A 20699-nucleotide genomic window follows, 5' to 3' on the forward strand; every position below is an offset into this window, starting at 1 on the left:
CCCGTGCGCCTAGAGCCCATGCTCTGCAACAAGAGAAGCCACCGCAATGAGAAGCCCGTGCACTGCAACAAAGAGTAGCCCCCATTCACCACAACTAGAGAAAGCCTGCACGCAGCAGCGAAGACCCAACACAACCAAAAATAAATAAATTAAATAAATAAATTAATAAATAAATAAAATAATAAAAGACTTTTTCATAGAAGCCTCCAGTTTTTACCATCTTAAAATGACTTCATCTTGTTCTACTGAATACACCTTGTCTTTTCAGTTTTGAGAACCATTTAAGTATCGTTTGTTCTTTAGTTATAAAGAATCCGCCTTTAGTGTCTATTGACATGGCTACCAGACTTTCACTTCTGAGCAGCTTCCTTCGCATGAGGACTATCCTTCACTGAATGAAGTTCATTGTTTTTTTTGGTTTGTTTGTTTTAATTTTTGACCTCATCTTGCGGCATGCGTGAACTTAGTTCCCCAATCAGGGATCAAACCTGTGCCCTCTGTACTGGGAGCATGGAGTCTTAACCACTGGACCGCTAGAGAAGTCCCTGAAGTTCATTGTTAAGAGTGCCTTTGTCTTGCTGCTGAGGTGTTTGTTTCCCTCACCTTGGTTTGGTATAATGTTTCCTTCTGTTTATAGACCTCTGTTTGAGGGCTCTCTTTCCAAGCTTCCAGGGACTTGTGGATCTTAAATGGTGGTCATGTATCATTTAAGATAACCAAATCTCCTTTAATTAAATAAATGGCCTTATTGAGTGCTCTCTGTGTACCTCGCAGCATATGTTACACAAATTATCTATTTTAATCCTCATAACCACCCTATCAGATAGATGTCATTTCTGTTTTTTTAAATGAAGAAAGTAAGCTAACTGCCAAAAGTAACCCACTAAATGGCAAAACCCATTAAATGGCAAAGCCAGACTTTGAACCCTGGTCTGTTTGAGCCCTTGCCCTAAATGAATGTTCAGAAATTGATTAAAAATTGTTACTTGAAATCTCTGCCATGCTGTGTAGGGTACAGTGTATCTTTGAGTATATTGGCTTGCATTCAGAATTCTTTCAGTTGGGCCAGGAAACTGGAGAAGTTCTAGTTTTTCATCTTCTAAAGATGATCATTTAGGATATATTATGATGATTATTTCTTAATGTTATTAAGCAGGGGTTGGAGATTTGAGACAAAGGATAGGTTTCATCCATGTTTTATACAGTTTTGCATTGATGATTGTACATGATATCACTAGGTCTGAACATAGAGGGAGAAGTAACTTCATTGGTCAAATATTTTCATTTTAGAACAAAATCAAATTGTTAACGTGGAGCCTTCCCCCACCCCCTTTAACTTAATAGTATCACACTGCTTTCTGTATATTTTTCAAAGCTCTTTGACCTTAGCAGCTGCTTTGCTTTTGCTTAATATGAAGTGATTCTTAATGCCCTTCATTTAGGCAGGGAGCCCTGCAGAGCTCCCTGTCTGCTCATATGCCCATTTAGTCTCGTAATTCACTGTGTCATCATAGTGGTTAAGTAATGCCCTAAGGTCAGGAAGCCCAGTTAGGACAGCTGGTTATTAACTCACTTACTTCTCTTTGGTCCTGGAGATATAAAGCCTGACCTGAGAAACAAGGCCATCTGTTTTGTGCTTCGTTGGCTTCAGATGTTCAGACTTGATTTTATTTGCATTGATTTTTGCTTGCTCTTGCCCAAGTGATCAGAGCTGGTAAGGCTAGTATGTTAATACCTCAAAGGAGCTGAGTTTTTTTTATGTTGATCTGGTTCTTATTTGTAGGTTTTCTTGGAATTATTAAGAATACTATTATGGTATGCTTTTTAATCCAGAAGCCCATTTCTGTTTCTAAAAAGGCCAAGTTGTTGTTGATCAGAAACTAGAGTGTAGCTGGTTCAGTTTTGCATACAGAATCTTTGGTAGGTTTTATGTTAGAGCAATAGATTGAAGTATATGTAGTTGATATCAAAAAACTCACCCGTTGGGCTTCCCTGGTGGTGCAGTGGTTGAGAGTCCGCCTGCCGATGCAGGGAACACGGGTTCATGCCCCGGTCCAGGAAGATCCCACATGCTGCGGAGCGGCTGGGCCCGTGAGCCATGGCCGCTGAGCCTGCGCGTCCGGAGCCTGTGCTCTGCAACGGGAGAGGCCACAACAGTGAGAGGCCCACGTACAGCAAAAAAGCAAACAAACAAACAAAAAACTCACCCGCGTACCTAACATTTTTACACTCTAGCTCCCTCACCTCTTTTATTTTACTTAGCCACCTTTTCCAGTGTGAAAAAGTATACTTTGGATCTAATTGAAAGTGCCAGTCCTGTGGTCTTGCATCCTCACTGATTTAGTCAAGGGGGTGCTGGTAAATTTGGATTCTTCTGCCTCAAAATAGTTTTGCCTCTGGCTCTTAAGTGTCATCACACTTTCCCAAATTATCCTGGCTGTTAGCATTTAGAAAAATAACCAGACATATGTTGTAATCATCCTTTCTATTTAAAAAAAAAAAGTTTCCTCCTTCCAGTGGCACGAGTTTGGAAATGGTTGAGGTTCGTGAAGAGCTGAGAAGTTAGAGATTGCGTGTAGTTCCTGTGTGAATTAGTTGCATCTGGCACTGGGACCATTGCACATGGCTTTCAGGGGATGGTAGCCCACGAGGTGAGGGAATGAATTGGGGCCAGGGCTGCGCTGTGCAGTTAAGAAGGCCATCAGTTACGAGTAAGGCCCTTGGTCTGAGTTGCACTGGCCTGGAGGAAGGGGTGCTCTTTTCTGTTTTCAAAAATCCACAGTGAAGACTAACAATGGCCCTCGTAGTACTTGTTTAAAATATGTAACTCTCTGGGTCTTAGGAATAATATTTAATAGCTGGGTACAAACTCTCTAAATTCCTATTGTCTTTGTTAAACGTTCTTCTTTTGCACTTATATTTCTCTTTTATTCTGACACGCTACTCATAATTTTAAAAAAGGCATCATAGCCCATTCATTCCTCTAGAGCTGTCGACACCACCCAGTAGTACTGGAAAAAAACTAAAGTTTTGCCTGGTATGTGACAGTGTCCTCCAGTTAGAGGTGGCCACCTCACTGGTCAGTGCAGTGTGGATTTGGCTAGTGTCTGTCGCATGTGTCTTAAATAAACCAGTTTCCTTTTTGGCAATGGTGGCAGACATATGGAATACAGAGTCTAGCAAAAGCTGTGTCAAACAGGGTCCTTTAGCTACTTAGCAGCTAATGTCTGCTGTCACTGTCCTGGCTGAGGAAATGCCTTCCAACTGGAAAATAAAAGTCATCCTGCTGCCAAGGGACAAACATATTCATCATTTATCCTACCAGAAGAAAGGGCAGTGCTGCTTGTTTTGCTGAACAAGGAAACTCTTGCCTCTAAATTATATTAATCATTAAACTGGTAAAATAAAAAAAAATGCTATGGAAGATGTTTAACTGTTGTGCTTTGAATACATTTACAATTGAGGATGTTATTCGTGGTATGTAAATATATTCTGTATAGTTCTGTCTGATGGCAGGTCTAATGACTTTCGAAAGTGTTAAGTTGGCTCTATTTTCTCTCAGTAAATATGAATGCTGATAGAAACAAGCTGTTGGGACATGGAATTTGGCCCAGATCCATTTGGTTTCTGGAGCTGTTTTGTGTGGTTTTCTGGATTGTAGTTTATACAAGTAACGAATTCTTATTTTATATTAAAGTAATTAGTTGTCAAAGTAGTTCTTTAGTTACTGGTCTAACTAGTTGCTTCCTTTGGGTTAATATGACGGTTTTGGGCTGATAAAGTTAGTCCCAGGTACTGAGGCCTAAGTGAAGGGTTTATTAGCACTTGTTGAACATAGGATTTGACTTGTCTAAAATACACCTTAGAAGACGAATCGTTTTTTAATTTTTTTTTGGCCACCCCTCACGGCATGCGGGATCGCGGCATGTGGTATCTTAGTTCCCTGACCAGGGATAGAACCCATGCCCCTACAGTGGAAGCCCAGAGGTGGAGTCCTTACCACTGGACCACCAGGGAATTCCCAGAAGAGGAATCTTTTTGTGTACTTTTATTTATTTTTTTACATATACATATATTCATTCTTTTTTAGATTCTTTTCTCGTATAGGTTATCACAGAATATTGAGTGGAGTTCCCTGTGCTATACAGTAGGTCCTTGTTGGTTATCTGTCTTATATATAGTAGTGTGTGTGTTCATCCCAAGCTCCTGATTTATCCCTCCCCCTCACATTTCCCCTTTGATCACCATAAGTTTGTTTTCAATATCTGTAAGTCTTTTTGTTTTGTAAATAAGTTCATTTGTATTGTTTTTTAAATTAGATTCCACATATGAGTGATATCATATGATATTTGTCTTTCTCTGTCTGACTTTACTTAGTATGATACTCTCTAGGTCCATCCATGTTGCTGTAAATGACATTATTTCATTCTTTTTTTTAATGGCTGAGTAATACCCCATTGTATTTGTACACACACACACACACATATAAACATCTTCTTTATCCATTCATCTGTTGATGGATATTTAGTTTGCTTCCATGTCTTGTGTGTGTGTGTGTGTGTGTGTGTGTGTGTGTGTGTGTGTCTGCACCACAAGGCCTGTGGGAATCTTAGTTCCCTGGCCAGGGATTGCATCTGTGCCCCCTGCAATGGAAGTGTGGCGTCTTAACCACTGGACTACCAGGGAAGTCCCCTCCATGTCCTGGCTATTGTAAATAGTGCTACAATGAACATTGGGGTGCATGTATCCTTCTGAAGTATGGTTTTCTTCTCATATATGCCCAGGAGTGGGATTGCTGGATCATATGGTAGTTCTATTTTTAGTTTTTTTAAGGAACCTCCGTACTGTTCTCCATACTGGCTGTACCAATTTACATTCCCACCAACAGTGTTAGGAGGGTTCTCTTTTCTCCACACCCTTTCTAGCATTTATTGTTTGTAGACTTTTTGATCATGGCCATTCTGACCAGTGTGAGGTGGTACCTCACTGTAGTTTTGATTTGCATTTCTCCGATAATTAGTGATGTTGAGCATCTTTTCATGTGCCTCTCTGCCATCTGTAGGTCTTCTTTGGAGAAACGTCTATTTAGATCTTCTGCCCATTTTTTGATTGGATTGTTTGCTTTTTTGACATAGAGCTGCATGAGCTGTTTCTATATTTTGGAGATTAATCCCTTGTTGGTTGCTTTGTTTGCAAATATTTTCTCCCATTCTGTGGGTTGTCTTTTTGTTTTGTTTATAGTTTCCTTTGTTGTGCAGAAGCTTTCACGTTTAATTAGATCCCATTTGTTTATTTTTGTTTTTATTTTCATTACTCTAGGAGCTTTTTGTGTACTTTTAAATTAGGTATGAGGTTGTTGCCCTTCACAAGAAGCATAAGAAATACTAATGGTTACTGTATGTTTGTAAGGGGTAGGTGCTGAAAGGATCAGGGAAGAAATCAGGGTCTTTTTTTGTTTATTTGATTTGCCCAGTGAATTCCTGAAGGGAAAGCAGTTAGAAAGGAGAAAGAAGATAAAGCGTAGTAGAGAGTCTGCTTTACCCAACCTTTGCTTTGCAGTTTTAATTAAACCTCCTGTTTCTAAGAAGGAATAACCTTTGTTGCTGAATCCTCAGGACTGTAGAACAGAGTCCACCATTGTTTTACTTATCCCCTGGGGGTAGGCTTCAAGATATAGTGAAATCTAGAGAAGTACCGTCTCCAACCCCACCCTTTCCAAATCCTCTGGAGTGATAGAGTGGGGTGGGGTGGGCCTGTCTTAAAACATGATATAAATAGTCTTACAGGGAAAAGTGCTATGTGATGAGAAAAGTTTTTATTTGTGAAAAGTATAGATTCTGGTGAATTTATGGGGAGGTTGGATAGAGGGAGGAAAGAGTTTAAGGTCCAGAGTTAAAATGTTTTGTTGATTCTGTGTGTCAAATACATTGTAAGAAGCTTTGTGTGCCGTATCTAATTAAAGTCTCATAACCCATGTAACAGATGAGGAAAATGGAGCTAGCTCAAACAAGCACAGTATTCTAGGAGTAAGGGCTTGGATCCAGTATTCTCTGATTATCAAGAATGCACTACCCTCCACATGCCTCACTTAGAATGCTCCAGCATTTGGGAAATAATTACTGAAAGTGGACAAAGGGACACTTCCAAAATAAAATTAAGATCTGGAGACTTTTAAAATAAATGGATTTTGTTCATATAGTAGTATTGGAATAATTTTAAGGACTACTTAGAGTTGCAATACAATTTCCAGATACCCCCTTAGTATAATTGCTAAGTTTGGAGATCAAACTAAAAGATTTAAGAGAAATATCACAGTCTGTTTTAAAACCAAATATCCACCCCAGACATTTTGTGTGTGTGTGTCCTATCCAAGTAAGTGGGATAGGAGGAAGTGGGTACTTTTCAATTTGAGTTCTTCGTGGGAAATACAATTTGCAGTTTATATTGTTTTAGGGAAGAGAGTGACTGGGGAAAAAGCTTTTTATTAAGTTACATACGTATGTATATTGTTTTTCCTCCTCTGAACTGTAACAGGATTTCCGGGATGCAGTAGCCCATGCTTCCAGGCAACTTGGGAAACCAGTGATTGAGGACCGGATCCTAAATCAGATCCTATACTACTTGCCTCAGCTGTACGAGCTCAATCGGGATCTCCTGAAGGAACTGGAGGAAAGAATGTTGAACTGGTAAAAATGGACTGACCAGCTTTCCCAGTTTCCAAGTTTAGATGAGGCCATAAGGGCCCTGCGTATGACAGAGGCATTGTTCCTGACATTGTGTTTTTTCAGTATATTGAGTTTTCTTGGCAGTTACCTGTGGCTTGATCACTTCGGATGGCCAGAATTCTCTGTTGCACCTAGCTCGGTACTCTAAATTTTTAAATTCTTTGGCAATGTTGCCTCAAAAGCAGGAAGGGCCTATAGTCAGCCAATTTAACTTTGTATAGGTGACCTTTATAATCAGGATTTTTGAAATTGGGAGACTTTAGTTGATGTATTCACATTGGAAACATTTTTAAATGTCTCATCTATCTTTTTGGAGCTTCGAGCCAGGAAACGGCATTTTGGAAAGGAGGGCATTCACCGAGATAATAGGAAGATTTGTTATTTGGTTTAGAAAATTTACACATATATGACATCATTGCAGATGTTGTAGATTTTAGAACAGGAAAAGAATACCAAAGGTTAACTGCTTTTACTGGTCTTTAGACAGTAACAGAAACTTTGGTGACATCTTTGGAAATGTGTACAGTTTGGTCTAGGGGGATTGAATTTATTGTTGAAGTCCGTGGGGAACCCAAAATAACAACATAGTGTATCATCTACTTTCATGATAAAAATGATGAAAATTTCCCTCTAAGCTTTCTTTATACATAATCCAGGAAAATACCTCTGCCTGTTTTGCAGATATCTTGCTTCTGCATGTTGGGAAAATATGCTAAATAGTGATTAATAATTAGCTGCATCCTAAGTATAAAATTACACAGAGTTTAAGGGCTGAGGAATGATTAAAAGCTATTTTTTAAAAGCATGATAAAATAAAACATAATTAAAAAGTGTTTTCCTGTCCATACTTTATCATTACTCTTATAAAAAGTTATCTTAAAAGTTCATCTGAATTTTCTGAACAGTCTCTGGCTGTGCAGAAGCATGAGATGGTGAAAGCAGGGAGACCAGTCAGAGGACTGGCAGAGTCCAGGCAAGATGTAATTAATGGTAGCAATAATGGAAATGGGAAAGAGTGGGCATTTGGGGATATTTCTTACAAGAAGAGGAAAAAAAAGGTAAGTTGATGGCTTGGAAATGGGGCTCTGCTCATCATTGGATATGTTTTGGATACCGTAATGACTCTTTTTCTGTTTTTGTCTATCTCTTCTCTATCCTTAGGACGGAACAACAAAGAATTGCTGATATCTTTGTAAAGAAGGGACCATATCTAAAAATGTATTCCACATATATCAAGGAATTTGATAAGAATATAGCTTTGTTGGATGAGCAGTACAAGAAAAACCCAGGTTTTGCTGCTGTTGTTAGAGAATTTGAGGTATTTTTGCTACCGTCCTCTGTTTTGCTACCATTTCTCTGTTTTGAAACTAAAAATATTAGTGAATTCCAGTTACAGCAAACTAGAAAAGTTTTAGTAGTATTAAGGTATGACTGATTTCTAATTTGTACGGTAATTAAACTTGAAAATCATTTGTCGTCTTTTCTTTCCTCTTTTCCTTTCTTCTGAAGTCTTCATGCTATTGATATTAAGAATGGAAGTGTGGTACATACAGCTATGGCAACTGATAATTGACCCAGGTTTTCATCAGTGTCCAGTGAGTTGTTCTGTTGCCTTGGCAGCAAAAGAAAACGTGACGGAGAAAGTTAGCTGTCTAATATCTAATGATGCTTGCATGATCGATGCTTTTTTTTTTTTTTTTTTTTTTGTGGTACGCGGGCCTCTCACTGTTGCGGCTTATCCCGTTGCGGAGCACAGGCTCCGGACGCACAGGCTCAGCGGCCATGGCTCATGGGCCCAGCCGCTCCGCGGCATGTGGGATCTTCCCAGACCAGGGCATGAACCCATGTCCCCTGCATCGGCAGGCGGACTCTCAACCACTGCGCCACCAGAGAAGCCCTTTTTTTTTTTTTAAAGCTTATGTCTCATTACTTCTCATTTCTTTTTTCTTTTTTTAAAATAAGTGTATTTATTTATTTTTATTTTTGGCTGTATTGGGTCCTCTTTGCTATGCGCGAGCTTTCTCTAGTTGCGGCGAGTGGGAGCTACTCTTAGTTATGGTGTGCGGGCTTCTCTTGTTACTGGGTATGGGCTCTAGGCACGTGGGCTTCAGTAGTTGTGGCACACGGCCTCAGTAGTTGTGTCACACGGGCTTAGCTGTTCCGCGGCATGTGGGATCTTCCTGGACCAGGGCTCGAACCCGTGTCCCCCGCATTGGTAGGCGGATTCTTAACCACTGTGCCACCAGGGGAGTCCCTCGATGCTTTCTTAACATGCATTGTCATTATACCTTCATAATTATTCTACATACCAGACCCTGGATGTACATATTTAGAAAAAGATAGAACCATCATATTTGAAAAAACTCTTTTCTTCCCACTTGAGCTGTGTAAGAACACCAGGACATCTTAGAAGGCAGGGACATTTTCACTTGGCCATTTTGATGTCACCCCACAGTAAATACCTTTATTGGAGATAGGAGGAGAGGCTCAGGAATGGGCACCAGTATCTGTTGTACATACTAAGAAAAAAACTTTCGGCAGAATCAAATGTCCTTGTGGTCAAGTCGAAAGGTTTCCAGAATCAAATGTTCCCATATACAGTGTGATTTGGGGGCTGTGTTTTGTAGCCATTCATCTGAGAAAGTTTACATTCTTCAGGCTTATAAGACGAGGTTTGCTTAGCAAGGCTGCTTTTCACATTGTCCTTAATTTCTGCATTCTCCCCAGCACCAACTGTTGTTATTATGAGTATATTGATGATAGGCTCTGATGGTTATTTGAATCCAGTTCCCAGTAGTTTTATTTCTGCCACCTTATTTTGGGGGCCAGGCATTTCCTTCTTGGTTGTTGGGTTGGTGTATGTTCATGAATACATTGGTAGATGCTTTTCTAAGTGGTAGCTGCTGCCTCTGATTGGCCTACAACTCAGACTGCAGCCTCCACCCTCCACCTTCTGCGAGAGGGCTGTGAATTTCCCAATGAGTCAGTGCTTTCAGAGATGTATCTACAAGAGGGTGTAGACTCCATGGTGAGTGGTTCTGGTTTCCCACTCAGCATAGGAGCTGTGCCTTGAAGGGAGCTTCTCCACGAATCCCAGAGTTGCTGGCTATTTAAAGTTCGGCTTCCCGAGCACTTGGATCTGGGTCCCTTGCTTCTTAGGAAAATGCGTGTGTTTACTTTGGATGCCTTTTCCTTTCAGATGAGCCCACGCTGTGCTAATCTGGCCCTCAAGCACTACCTGCTCAAGCCGGTTCAGAGGATCCCCCAGTACAGGCTGCTGCTAACAGGTGGGCTTCTCTGGCAGATTACCAACCAAGCAACTCCTGTCATTCTTAGGAAACCCTGCCTTTCCTAAGAACACCTCTCTTTTTCTATCCGGTAGCCTATTTTCCTAACACATGAATTTATACATTGCTGGCAGCCTCACGTAGACATTGCTGGCACTGAACTTCTTTAGTTCTTTGGTCATCCATGTGCATTCTCTGCTCTAGGCATTCATATGTGTTAATTCCTTTTGCTCAGAACTTCTTTTACGGTCTCAGCCCCACAAGGCTGTGTCGTTTTACCTGGTTAATATTATTAATTCCAAGAAGGTACTTTCCCAGCCACTCAAGAATGAGGTTTTAAAAAAAAAAAAAAAAAAAAAAATGAGGTTTAGAGGGTCACTCCCACATATTTGTATATCAACTACCATGGCCCTCTAGTTACTTACTTCAAAGGGTTGTTATAAGGATTGATTGATGAGCTATGTGCTTAGAATAGTGCCTTGGTCATAGTAAGTTCTAAATAAGTATTAGCTGCTATTATTGTAGTATCCATATCCTTATCATCATGATTGTCATTATGTCTGGTCATTGTCTGTATCTTCTACTGGAGCTTCAGGATTACAGGACTGTGTGTCTAGTTTACCACTGTAATAGTTAAAAAAAGAAAAAGAAAGCTATGATTTGAGTGAAGGCACACACTGTGCTCAGGACTTTATATTCATTGGGTCTTTAAGTCTTCACCATAGCTATGCATATATCACAATATTATTTACATAGATGAAATAACAGGCTTATAGCGATTGAGTGGTCTGGCATCATGAAAAGCGAGTATAGTCTCAGTACCAAGCATAGTATCCAACACATACTACTACTAGGTCCTCTGTGGTATTTGCCGAGATGGATTGGATATGCAGTGACTTAATATACATATATAATGTGCATTAAGAACTATGTCAAGGACTTCCCTGGTGGTCCAGTGGTTAAGACTTTGCACTTCCAATGCAGGGGGCACAGGTTTGATCCCTGGTTGGGGGACTAAGATCCTGCAGGCTGCACGGCATGGCCTAAATAAATAAATGGATAGCTAGATAGATGGTACAAGGCATGGCCAAAATAAATAAATAAATAGATAGATAGATAAGTATCTAGATAAATAAATAAAGAATTGAAGAATTGTGTCCAAATGCACAAGAATATTCAAATGCCACTACCACTCTAAATTCAATCAGTTGTAATTTTATGCAAATAGATTTTGACGTACTTGGTTCCTATTAGTGTTCTTAAGCAATGGCACCCCTGCTTTAATCCTTAATCACTTTCTCTTAAGCCAAGAGCTATACTGAATGAGGTAGGTGAATTCTGGAAGCCTTCATACCTTCCAAGCTTGCCTAGTGAACTGCTGATGAGGAGGGCCTGCCTTTCAGCCCCAGGACTGGCTACCCTAGGTATTTCTACTTAATTTGAATTTCTAACTGTGAATCAGGCACTAGATTTCTCTCTGGAATGACATAGGCAAACCACATAATTTGAGGATATCCTGTCCATCTGTACTTTCTTTCCTCTGCATTTGGCAGAGATTTAGACTACACAGGGCAAAAGGAAGTGCCCATGCATGTGTTGTGTTTTTGCTAGATAAATTCAATGCTGTATCATAAATGAGCTATTGAATGGCTTAGGCTATTTCTACAGCTATCGAATTAAGTACTGTTTTTAGTGGCAAAAGACTATGGTTTCAAATGAGAGAAGGATAGAGCAAGGTTCTGAAATTTTCATGTAAAAATATTTTTTTTCCCACACTGTGACTGATCTAAGTAAAAGAGTTACACATGTGTTTAATGTAGGTTTCATACTGAGTTTGATTTTAATTGATTAATGGTACAATAGCAATGGCAAGTTTTAAAAATTCTCTTTAAGAGAACAGATTTCATTTGTTTTATAACCAACATGATGTGAGCTTGGGATTAGTTTTGAGCTTTGTCTTCTTTAATCTCAAAGCCCTCCCCACCCTTAACTTGGAAAATCTCCATTATTTAAATGATGTACCATACTTTATATATAGCAGACCCTTAGTGGATTTATTTGTTCAAGGTTACAAAGTCAGGACTGAAGTTAAAGAAAGAACATAGACTTTGTAAAGCAATAACTGACGATTCATTCTATGACTTTTCTTCCATTGATTCAAATTCTTCCCTTCCTCCCCTAACCTGAAGTCTACCATTACCTCCAAAGCCATCTCTGATTACTCCAGTTCTCCTTAACCCTTTGTATTGGTGCAGTGTGACTTAGTAAATATTTATTTGATGCCTTGTGAATTTGCTAATATTTATATGACTTGAATGTTGATTCCTTAATTTTTTTTTGCAGTATGCGGGCCTCTCACTGTTGTGGCCTCTCCCGTTGCGGAGCACAGGCCCCGGACACGCAGGCTCAGCGGCCATGGCTCACGGGCCCAGCCGCTCCGCGACATGTGGGATCTTCCCGGACTGGGGCACGAACCTGTGTCCCCTGCATTGGCAGGCGGACTCTCAACCACTGTGCCACCAGGGAAGCCCTGATTCCTTAATTTGATTATAAACTCTTTGAGGTCAAGGAGTGAGTCTTTTAATTAATAATTTAGTGCACCCCAGTATATCTGGGTCCCTTTGGGATAGCTTGGAAGCTGTTTAGGAAATAATTTTGGTTGGTTTTAAGCTACATTTAAAACATCCCTTTAACCAGAATATCTGTAGCTTAATTAAAGGACAACATTGAGAGAGAGAATTTCAGAGAGTCTCTCCTCCAGAGAGGTGAAGTGTCTTGCCCCAGCAACACAAATAGTGTCTATTAGTTGAAGCACCTGTGGTCATATAATCCTAAGGACATATGGGGGTTAGTACCAAAAGTTTGTTTTATATGTTTTTTGTTTTTGTGTGTGTGTGTGTGGTATGCGGGCCTCTCACTGCTGTGCCCTCTCCCGTTGCGGAGCACAGGCTCCAGACACACAGGCCCAGCGGCCACGGCTCACGGGCCCAGCCGCTCCGCGTGGCATGTGGGATCCTCCCGGACTGGGGCACGAACCCGTGTCCCCTGCATCGGCAGGCGGACTCTCAACCACTGCGCCACCAGGGAAGCCCTTTTATACGTATTTTTATTTAAAACTCGTATTTTCCAATACTCCTTTTTGTTGTGTTCTGATTTCTCTATACTCCGCAAGATATTTCTACTTCTGTTATCAAAGTGCCCTTATCTACGCACTTAGATTTTTAGAAGCTGGATTTTAAGTCTTAGGTTTGCATCTGTTCAAACATGTGAATTAACTCTGGATCCTCATCTTTGGATAAACAAGCTCAATGATTTAATCCTCCACACAACCTTGTGAGGGAAGTCTTGATACTTTTATTTCCATTTTAGAATTTGGAATAATTCCAGGGGCACAGAGTATACAGGAACAGAGAGATAGAGTGAGATTATTTCAGGCAACTCCTGACAACTTCGATTTATTGAGTTTCAGGCAGAGAAAGGGATTCCTACCTGGCTTGATGTAAGTAGGTTTGTGCCCACCTTGGCTTCTTGGGAAGGGAAGATTGAGAAATGCAGGGATGAAGTACAGATAAGGTAAGATAGTTTCTTTTGGAGTCCTTTAGAGAAAGGTAAGTGGAAATCCCCAGATACAGCAGTCCTGCCCCTACTGTTCAAACAAGCATCCTATTGTCTGCAGTGTTTTCTTCAGGACCTAATATGAGTTTCTAGTGGGTATTTTACTTAGGCTATTTCTTTCTTCGTTGTAGTAATAAATTTCCAACTGAATTCTTGGTAATATTTTTTTAAGCTCAGCTCAAAATAGGATCAAAGAAAATGTGTATGTTGCATAATGAAATGCTTAAGATTAGAATTGTTTTTTTTTAAGTAGTAAAGAAAGTGATTTACTTAATTTAAGCAGGAAAAACTTGTAAATTTTACCTTTATTTTGGCCACCTAAGAGCAGTGGATCTGGCCAGATCTTTCCATCTGTGTGGGGCCCACATCCTATGTGAAGTTAGGACAAAGGGGGATCTTGAGGCAGTACTGAGGGAGCAATTTTTAAAAAGTGAACAGATGCTGCTAAAGGAGCAACATTAATTTTTTACCACTGCTTATTTCCTTCCTCCTCATCAGTTCAGGGTAGAGTCTATCTTTTTTTATCCTAACTCAGTGTCTGCATAGATTCTGGCACATAACAGGGCCTCAGTAAACTGAAAGGCTTAGGGAAGTAAACGTTGTTCCTTTTTATGAGGTTGAGAATCCCTATGCAGTGATGCCTGTGAACATTTGATGGATGGATGGATTGAAAAATTGCTTTTAAGAGTAAAAACACTCTTCCAGTTACCCAGAAACAAAACTGTGGAAAGGACTAAAAGGCTTCTCTTTCCTTGTCTTTCCTCCATCATAAGATCTGCTGACCAGTTTTCCTCTGCTTCTGCTTCCTGCCCTTTCCATTTCCCTTGTTATGCTCCAGGCCAGGCCTTCCTAAACTCACGCCAAGTTGTGGCAGTATCTTCCTATTGGTCATGCTCCCTTTATCACGCCTGCTTCCAAGAAGACCATAGAAAAAACACACTCCTCCCATGTCTCCACTTTGCTCTCACACTACCACGCTCAACACTTCTGACACCAGATATATAGGTTTTTTCCCACACCAAGCGACTCTCTTCAACACCAGCTACGTGTCCTATAATTCAATTCAATTCTGACACTGTCTACCTGGAGATAGTGGGCTCAGTTCCAGAAGCCTGACCCTTCCAAACTTCAGGTGCCATTCGCAAGTCCCAGGCTGTAACCTATATTTCTGACCGACCGACTGTAAATCTCGGTTCCCATGGCTTTCTCCTTGGGTTTGAAAGTTTGCTAGAATGGCTCACAGAACTCAGGGGAACACCTGTTTATGTTTACTAGTTTATTATAAAAGGGTATGCTAAAAGATAAAAATGAACTTCATATGGAAGAGATACATAGGGCAAGGTATGGGGTGTGGAACTCCCATGCCCTCTCTGGGCACACCAGCTCCCTAGAACCTCACCAAACCCTGTATTCTGGAGGTTTTATAGAGGATTCATCACGTAATGACCCATCATTAACTCCACTTCTAGCACCTCTCCCCTTCCTGGAGGATGGAGAGTAGGGCTGAAAGTTTTAAGCTTTTAATCATGGCTTGGTCTTTGTGGTGACCAGTCCCCATCTAGGAGCCGACCAAGAGTCACATCATTATAACAAAGGACACTACTGTCACTTAGGAAATTCCAAGGCGGCTTTGTGTCAGAACTAGGGTCAAAGACCAGATATTAGAACAAAAGATGCACCTACTGCCCTTTTTTTTTAAATGAATTTTTGCTATGATATATTTTAATAGATTTATTTATTTATTTATTTTTGGCTGCATTGAGTCTTTGTTGCAGTCAGTGCATGGGCTTCTCATTGCGGTGGGTTCTCTTGTTGCAGAGCACGGGCTCTAGGCATGTGGGCTTCAGTAGTTGTGGCACGCAGGCTTCAGTAGTTGTGGCTTGCGGGCTCTAGAGTGCAGGCTCAGTAGCTGTGGCACACAGGCTTAGTTGCTCCGCAGCACATGGGATCTTCCTGGACCAGGGCTCGAACCCGTGTCCCCTGCATTGGCAGGCAGATTCTTAACCTCTGCACCACCAGGGGAGTCCCACTCCTAGTGCTCTTATCTCTCAGAAAATTACAAAGATTTGGGGAGCTCTGTGCAAGGAACCAGGGCCAGAGACCCTACAGTTGGCCCTTGATATTAGCAGATTCGGAACCTATGGATAGGGAGGGCTGACTGTACTACACCACTTTATATAAGGGAATTGAGCATCCACAGATCCTGGTATCTGAGAGGAGTGCTGGAACTAATCCCTGCAGATACCAAGGGATAACTCTGTATATGTTTTCTATCATTTCACAGATATACTTTTTTTTTTTTTTGTGGTACGCGGGCCTCTCACTGTTGTGGCCTCTCCCGCTGCGGAGCACAGGCTCCGTACGCGCAGGCTCAGCGACCATGGTTTACGGGCCTAGCCGCTCTGCGGCATGTGGGATCTTCCCGGACTGGGGCACAAACCCGTGTCCCCTGCATCGGCAGGCGGACTCTCAACCACTGCGCCACCAGGGAAGGCCACAGATATACTTTTATTCTGCTTATTAGGAAAGTTGAAAACCTGCTTATCCTACCATAATGATGGATACATGTCATTACACATTTATCCAAACCCACAGAATGTGCACCACCAAGAATGAACTCTGATGTAAACTGTGGATTGTGGGTGATCATGATGTGTCAGTGTAGGTTCATCCATTGTAACAAATGGACCACCCTGATGGGGTATGTTGATGACGGGGGAGGCTGTGCATTTGTGGGGGCAGGAGATGTATGGGAAGTCTTCATACCTTCCCCTCAATTTTGCTATAAATGTAAAACTGCTCTGAAAAGTTAAATCTTACTTTAGAAAAAAAAATGATTTATCCACAGTATAAAGACCACAATTATAAACCTGTTGAATATAACCAAAGAATTGCCCAAACCTTATTTTCCTTTGTTCTAGCTGCATTCATTTTCTTACCCTCTCCTGAAACCTGACTTTCAAGGCCAGATTCTCACCTCCATTAATCAATCACCTACTCATTCAACCAGTATTGATACAGGCTGGCGCTGAGCTGGGCACCTGTATACACTGGCAGACAACACAGTGGTGGTCCCTGCCTTTATGGAGCTTACAGTCCTACTCTTCGGGGCCACACCCAACCCCTCAGGGTCCCTCCCAGCTCTTCCTCTTCTCAGTTCCTAAAATTTATATTGATCTGGTCACCTTTTTTTTTTTTTTTTTTTTTTAAGTTTAACCCATTTCTTTTCCTCCAGGTCTTTTTTTTTTTTTAATATTTATTTACTTATTTTATTTTTGGCTGCATTGGGGCTTTGTTGCTGCACGCAGGCTTCCTCTAGTTGCGGTGAGCGGGGGCTGCTCTTCATTGCGGTGCACGGGCTTCTCCTTGTGGTGGCTTCTCTTGTTGCAGAGCACGGGTTCTGGGCACGCGGACTTCAGTAGTTGTGGCACGCGGGCTCAGTAGTTGTGGCTCACGGGCTCTAGAGCTCAGGCTCAGTAGTCGTGGCGCACAGGCTTAGTTGCTCCACGACATGTGGGATCTTCCTGGAGCAGGGCTCGAACCCGAGTCTCCTGCATTATCAGGCGGATTTTCAACAACTGCACCACCAGGGAAGTCCCTGGTATTTTTTTAAATTAATTAATTCATTTATTTATTTATTTGGTTGCGCCAGGGCTTAGTTGCAGCACACAGGCTCCTTAGTTGCAGCTCGTGGGCTCCTTAGTTGTGGCAGGTGGGCTCCTTAGTTGCGGCATGCAACCTCTTAGTTGCAGCATGCATGTGGGATATAGTTCCCTGGCCAGGGATCGAACCCAGGCCCTCTGCATTGGGAACACGTAGTCTTATCCACTGTGCCACCAGGGAAGTTCCTGGTCACTTGTTTGAGTGAGAATATTCTGAGGATTTATTTTTGTAGGGGTCACTTTTTTTTTTTTTTGAAGGGATCTTTTGTGCCTATAAAAAATATGTTACATATTATAAAAAAACAAAGTTCATCTTCTACCATCCAGGGATGACTATCATATATCCTTTTAGGGTTGGTGTTTTTTTGTTAGGTGGGGTTTTTTTGTTTTTGTTTTTTATTGTCTTTTTTGTGTGTTATATGTATTATAAGTTTTTCAGTGAAAAGCCTTTTATTTGTGGAAAGCTACTACATTGGTGTTGAAACAAGGTGAATCAGTGGGGATCATAGTGGAGAAAATATAATGAAAAATATAATTTAAAAATTCCTCTGAAGTATTTTTTCCATTTCTGTATTTGCAGAGGGGAAGAAAGGCTTTTGAACTTTGATTAAATTTGGATCAGGTAGTTTCTTTGATCTTGTTCAAAATATTTATAAGTGACTTTAACAACATATTATATTACTTTTCCTATAATCTTTGCCTTTAATCTGGGATGGCATTAACTCCCTCTAGGTTTTAGAAATCCAGGATTTCCCATGTTGGTAGAAAATGGGATATTAAAAACATCTGTTCTGTTCTGAAGCTATAAATTTGAGTTATGAACAGGCTAATAAGCAGATTTGACAAAAGATCAGAATCAAATTAATGCATGACTTTTAAAAATCCCTTCCTGAAAATTGAAACTTTTGCTTCTGAAAATTCAAACTTCTGGTTAGCAAGTGTTTGTTTGAAAACCATAGGCTAAAATCATTCTAACACTTTCTCTAGAGCAGAACTTGATGAAAGGTGAGACTGTCCTGGACACCAGCCAAAGAATTTATTTTCTGAGGAACCCAAAGTCCCTGATATAAAGCAGCTCCATCCATGTAAAATGGGAGGGTGATAATTAGCTCAGTTCTTGTTCTGTTGCAATTCATTTTTAATCATAGTTGTGAATAAGGTATTTTGAGAGATGATATGTAATAAATTATGTCCATGAAGTATTTTAATACTACAGAAAGACTTCAGGATATAAGAGGTAAGCACATTTTATCTGCTTGTTCTATTAAATTATAGCTTTTAAATGTAATCTCACTTTCTGTATAAAACAAGTGTTCTTAACCTTTTTAAGGTTAAGCCAGAATCCCTCTGGGAATGTGGTGAATCCTATGGCTCTTGTCTCGGAGTAATTTTTGAAGTTACAAATAGAATTCGTAAGATTAGGAGGAAACTAATTGGCCTGAAATAAAGTTATTAAAATAATTTTGAAGAGTGACAGAGTAATACATGTGCTTCTTTAGGTAATACATTAAACAGGAAGAGGTGGTGTGGATCTAGGAACTGTCATGATTTTGAAGTACTGGTGAGAGTAAACAATATTTTGAGATGCCTGCAACAACCGTAATGTCATATTAAAAACATGCGATTTCTATGGTGATAAAGCCCTGGTGTCATTGACAATACTGTGATGTGTTGACTACATTCATAATGGCAGGAAATTCCGTATTTCACTTAGAGATTAATAGAAAGATTTTTTGGTTTTGCCTGTCCAAGTTTGTAGACCCTCTGAATTCTACCCATAGACATTACTGCAAAGCCATTCTTTTTCCAATTCTCAGTATAGATTTGACTCGGATTCCCTGCAAGTAACCGAATGCCTCTGTTGCTGGAACGGGCCTTGCCAAAGATCTAGCAAGCTGACTCTGTTGCCAAAGAGTTTGCCTCTTAGTATGTGTCAGAATCATGGGCTCACATCAGGAACTGTTCCAGGGAATTCCCTTGTTGTCCATTGTTTAGGACTCTGCCCTTCCACTGAAGGTGTACAGGTTTGATCCCTGGTAAGGGAACTAAGATCCCACAAGCTGCACGGCCATTTAAAAAAAAAAAAAAAGGAACTGTTCCAGTTGGAGAAAACACTGAAATTCAGTCAAACTTCAATTCACTTTGGTGTTTATATTTGCTTTATTCTTCACTTAGCAGTTCTTTGGGTAGTAAAATATACTTATCTCCCCAAACCTCAATAATTAGGGTAGTGGGGACCAAATTTGGATAAGAGGTTCCTTAAGTTAGACTTGCCTGCATCAAGGCCATTTCTGTACGTGTGAGATTCTCACTTGATAAACTGGCAGGCTTAAATGTATCCACAAAGAAAAGCAGTCTCAGTGAAGTCAAGATAATGAATGTTTACATTTGTTGACTTTCCTGTGGGTCTGACTCCCCTAAGGGCATTCTGTATATGCCAAGCCAACATGTCCCGCTAAAAAGGGACCAAAGGGAGATTCTATCCATTGTAAGATCTGATCCAAAATTTTGTCCTAGGACGAGCCTGGCATCAGGTTTGGTTTGTGAGTCCTTTGGGCATGCCACCTCTGGACCAGACTTATCAAAGTAAGACAGGCCAGGGCTGCCTCGTGTGGCTATGCCCTGACAAGGGCTCCCGGCTGAGTTCTAAGTCCAGCCAGTGCTCCGCTTGCCATATTGTGTGACCTCTCAGTCCAGCCAGTGCTCCGCTTGCCATATTGTGTGCGAGGGGCTGCATCAGCCCAGGAGAAGTGGCCTTTTTAATTTACAGAAAGGCATTGCCAGCTTTCCAAGAACATGAATCTGTGAACCTGAGAGCCCGGAAAGGTCACTTTTCTAACTTAGGCATCTCTGGGCCACATTCTCAGAGGCCAGAACTGACCTAATATTTGAGAAGCAGAATTAGAGCAGAGACTGGAGCACTTTTTAATTAGACCCGCAGAGTATCATCTCAACTGCTTAGTAAAATATGGAGCAAGAAGTGGTAACCCTAAATGAGTGTCATTTAGTCCATCATAAATTAAGGAAACATTTGTTGAATATGCACCAGACCTTGTTCTAGGTGCTGGGGGATATAAGGATAATTAATTCAGGCTCCTGGTCCTCCTGAAGCCCATGGTTTAGCATTTGTGCTTAAAGGGATACTTGACACTATAGAACCATTAACTTAGCTTTTAACTAGTTTGCTGGCACTCCATATTCTCATTAAGGTTAACTTAGTTTGCAATTTTATCCATACATATCAAAATGATTTTGTGTATAGTAATAAATAGAGTACATCATTAAAGAATATTCTGAGAGGGAAACATCAGTCAATACGTATTTTAAAACATCAGCAGTTAAAGACATGTAATACCATTGCAAAAACAGACCTATTGATTAAAAATAATAATTATTATTCTGCCATTGGA

The 20699-nt window shown here is 40.7% G+C and overlaps 1 protein-coding gene across 3 annotated transcripts in view; it reads left to right on the forward strand.

Moving 5' to 3' along the window:
* FGD6 (FYVE, RhoGEF and PH domain containing 6) overlaps nucleotides 1–20699 on the forward strand; it is a 109124-nt gene that overhangs the window by 58288 nt on the left and 30137 nt on the right. For all 3 annotated transcript variants that reach the window (XM_019918631.3, XM_073788339.1, XM_019918630.3), the window contains 3 exons: nucleotides 6535–6686; nucleotides 7887–8043; nucleotides 9925–10012. In XM_019918631.3, the coding sequence (XP_019774190.2) occupies nucleotides 6535–6686; nucleotides 7887–8043; nucleotides 9925–10012 (397 nt within the window). The remainder of the gene's footprint in view (nucleotides 1–6534; nucleotides 6687–7886; nucleotides 8044–9924; nucleotides 10013–20699) is intronic.

This window comes from Tursiops truncatus, chromosome 11, assembly GCF_011762595.2.
Source record: "Tursiops truncatus isolate mTurTru1 chromosome 11, mTurTru1.mat.Y, whole genome shotgun sequence".
NCBI classification, from domain to species: domain Eukaryota; kingdom Metazoa; phylum Chordata; class Mammalia; order Artiodactyla; family Delphinidae; genus Tursiops; species Tursiops truncatus.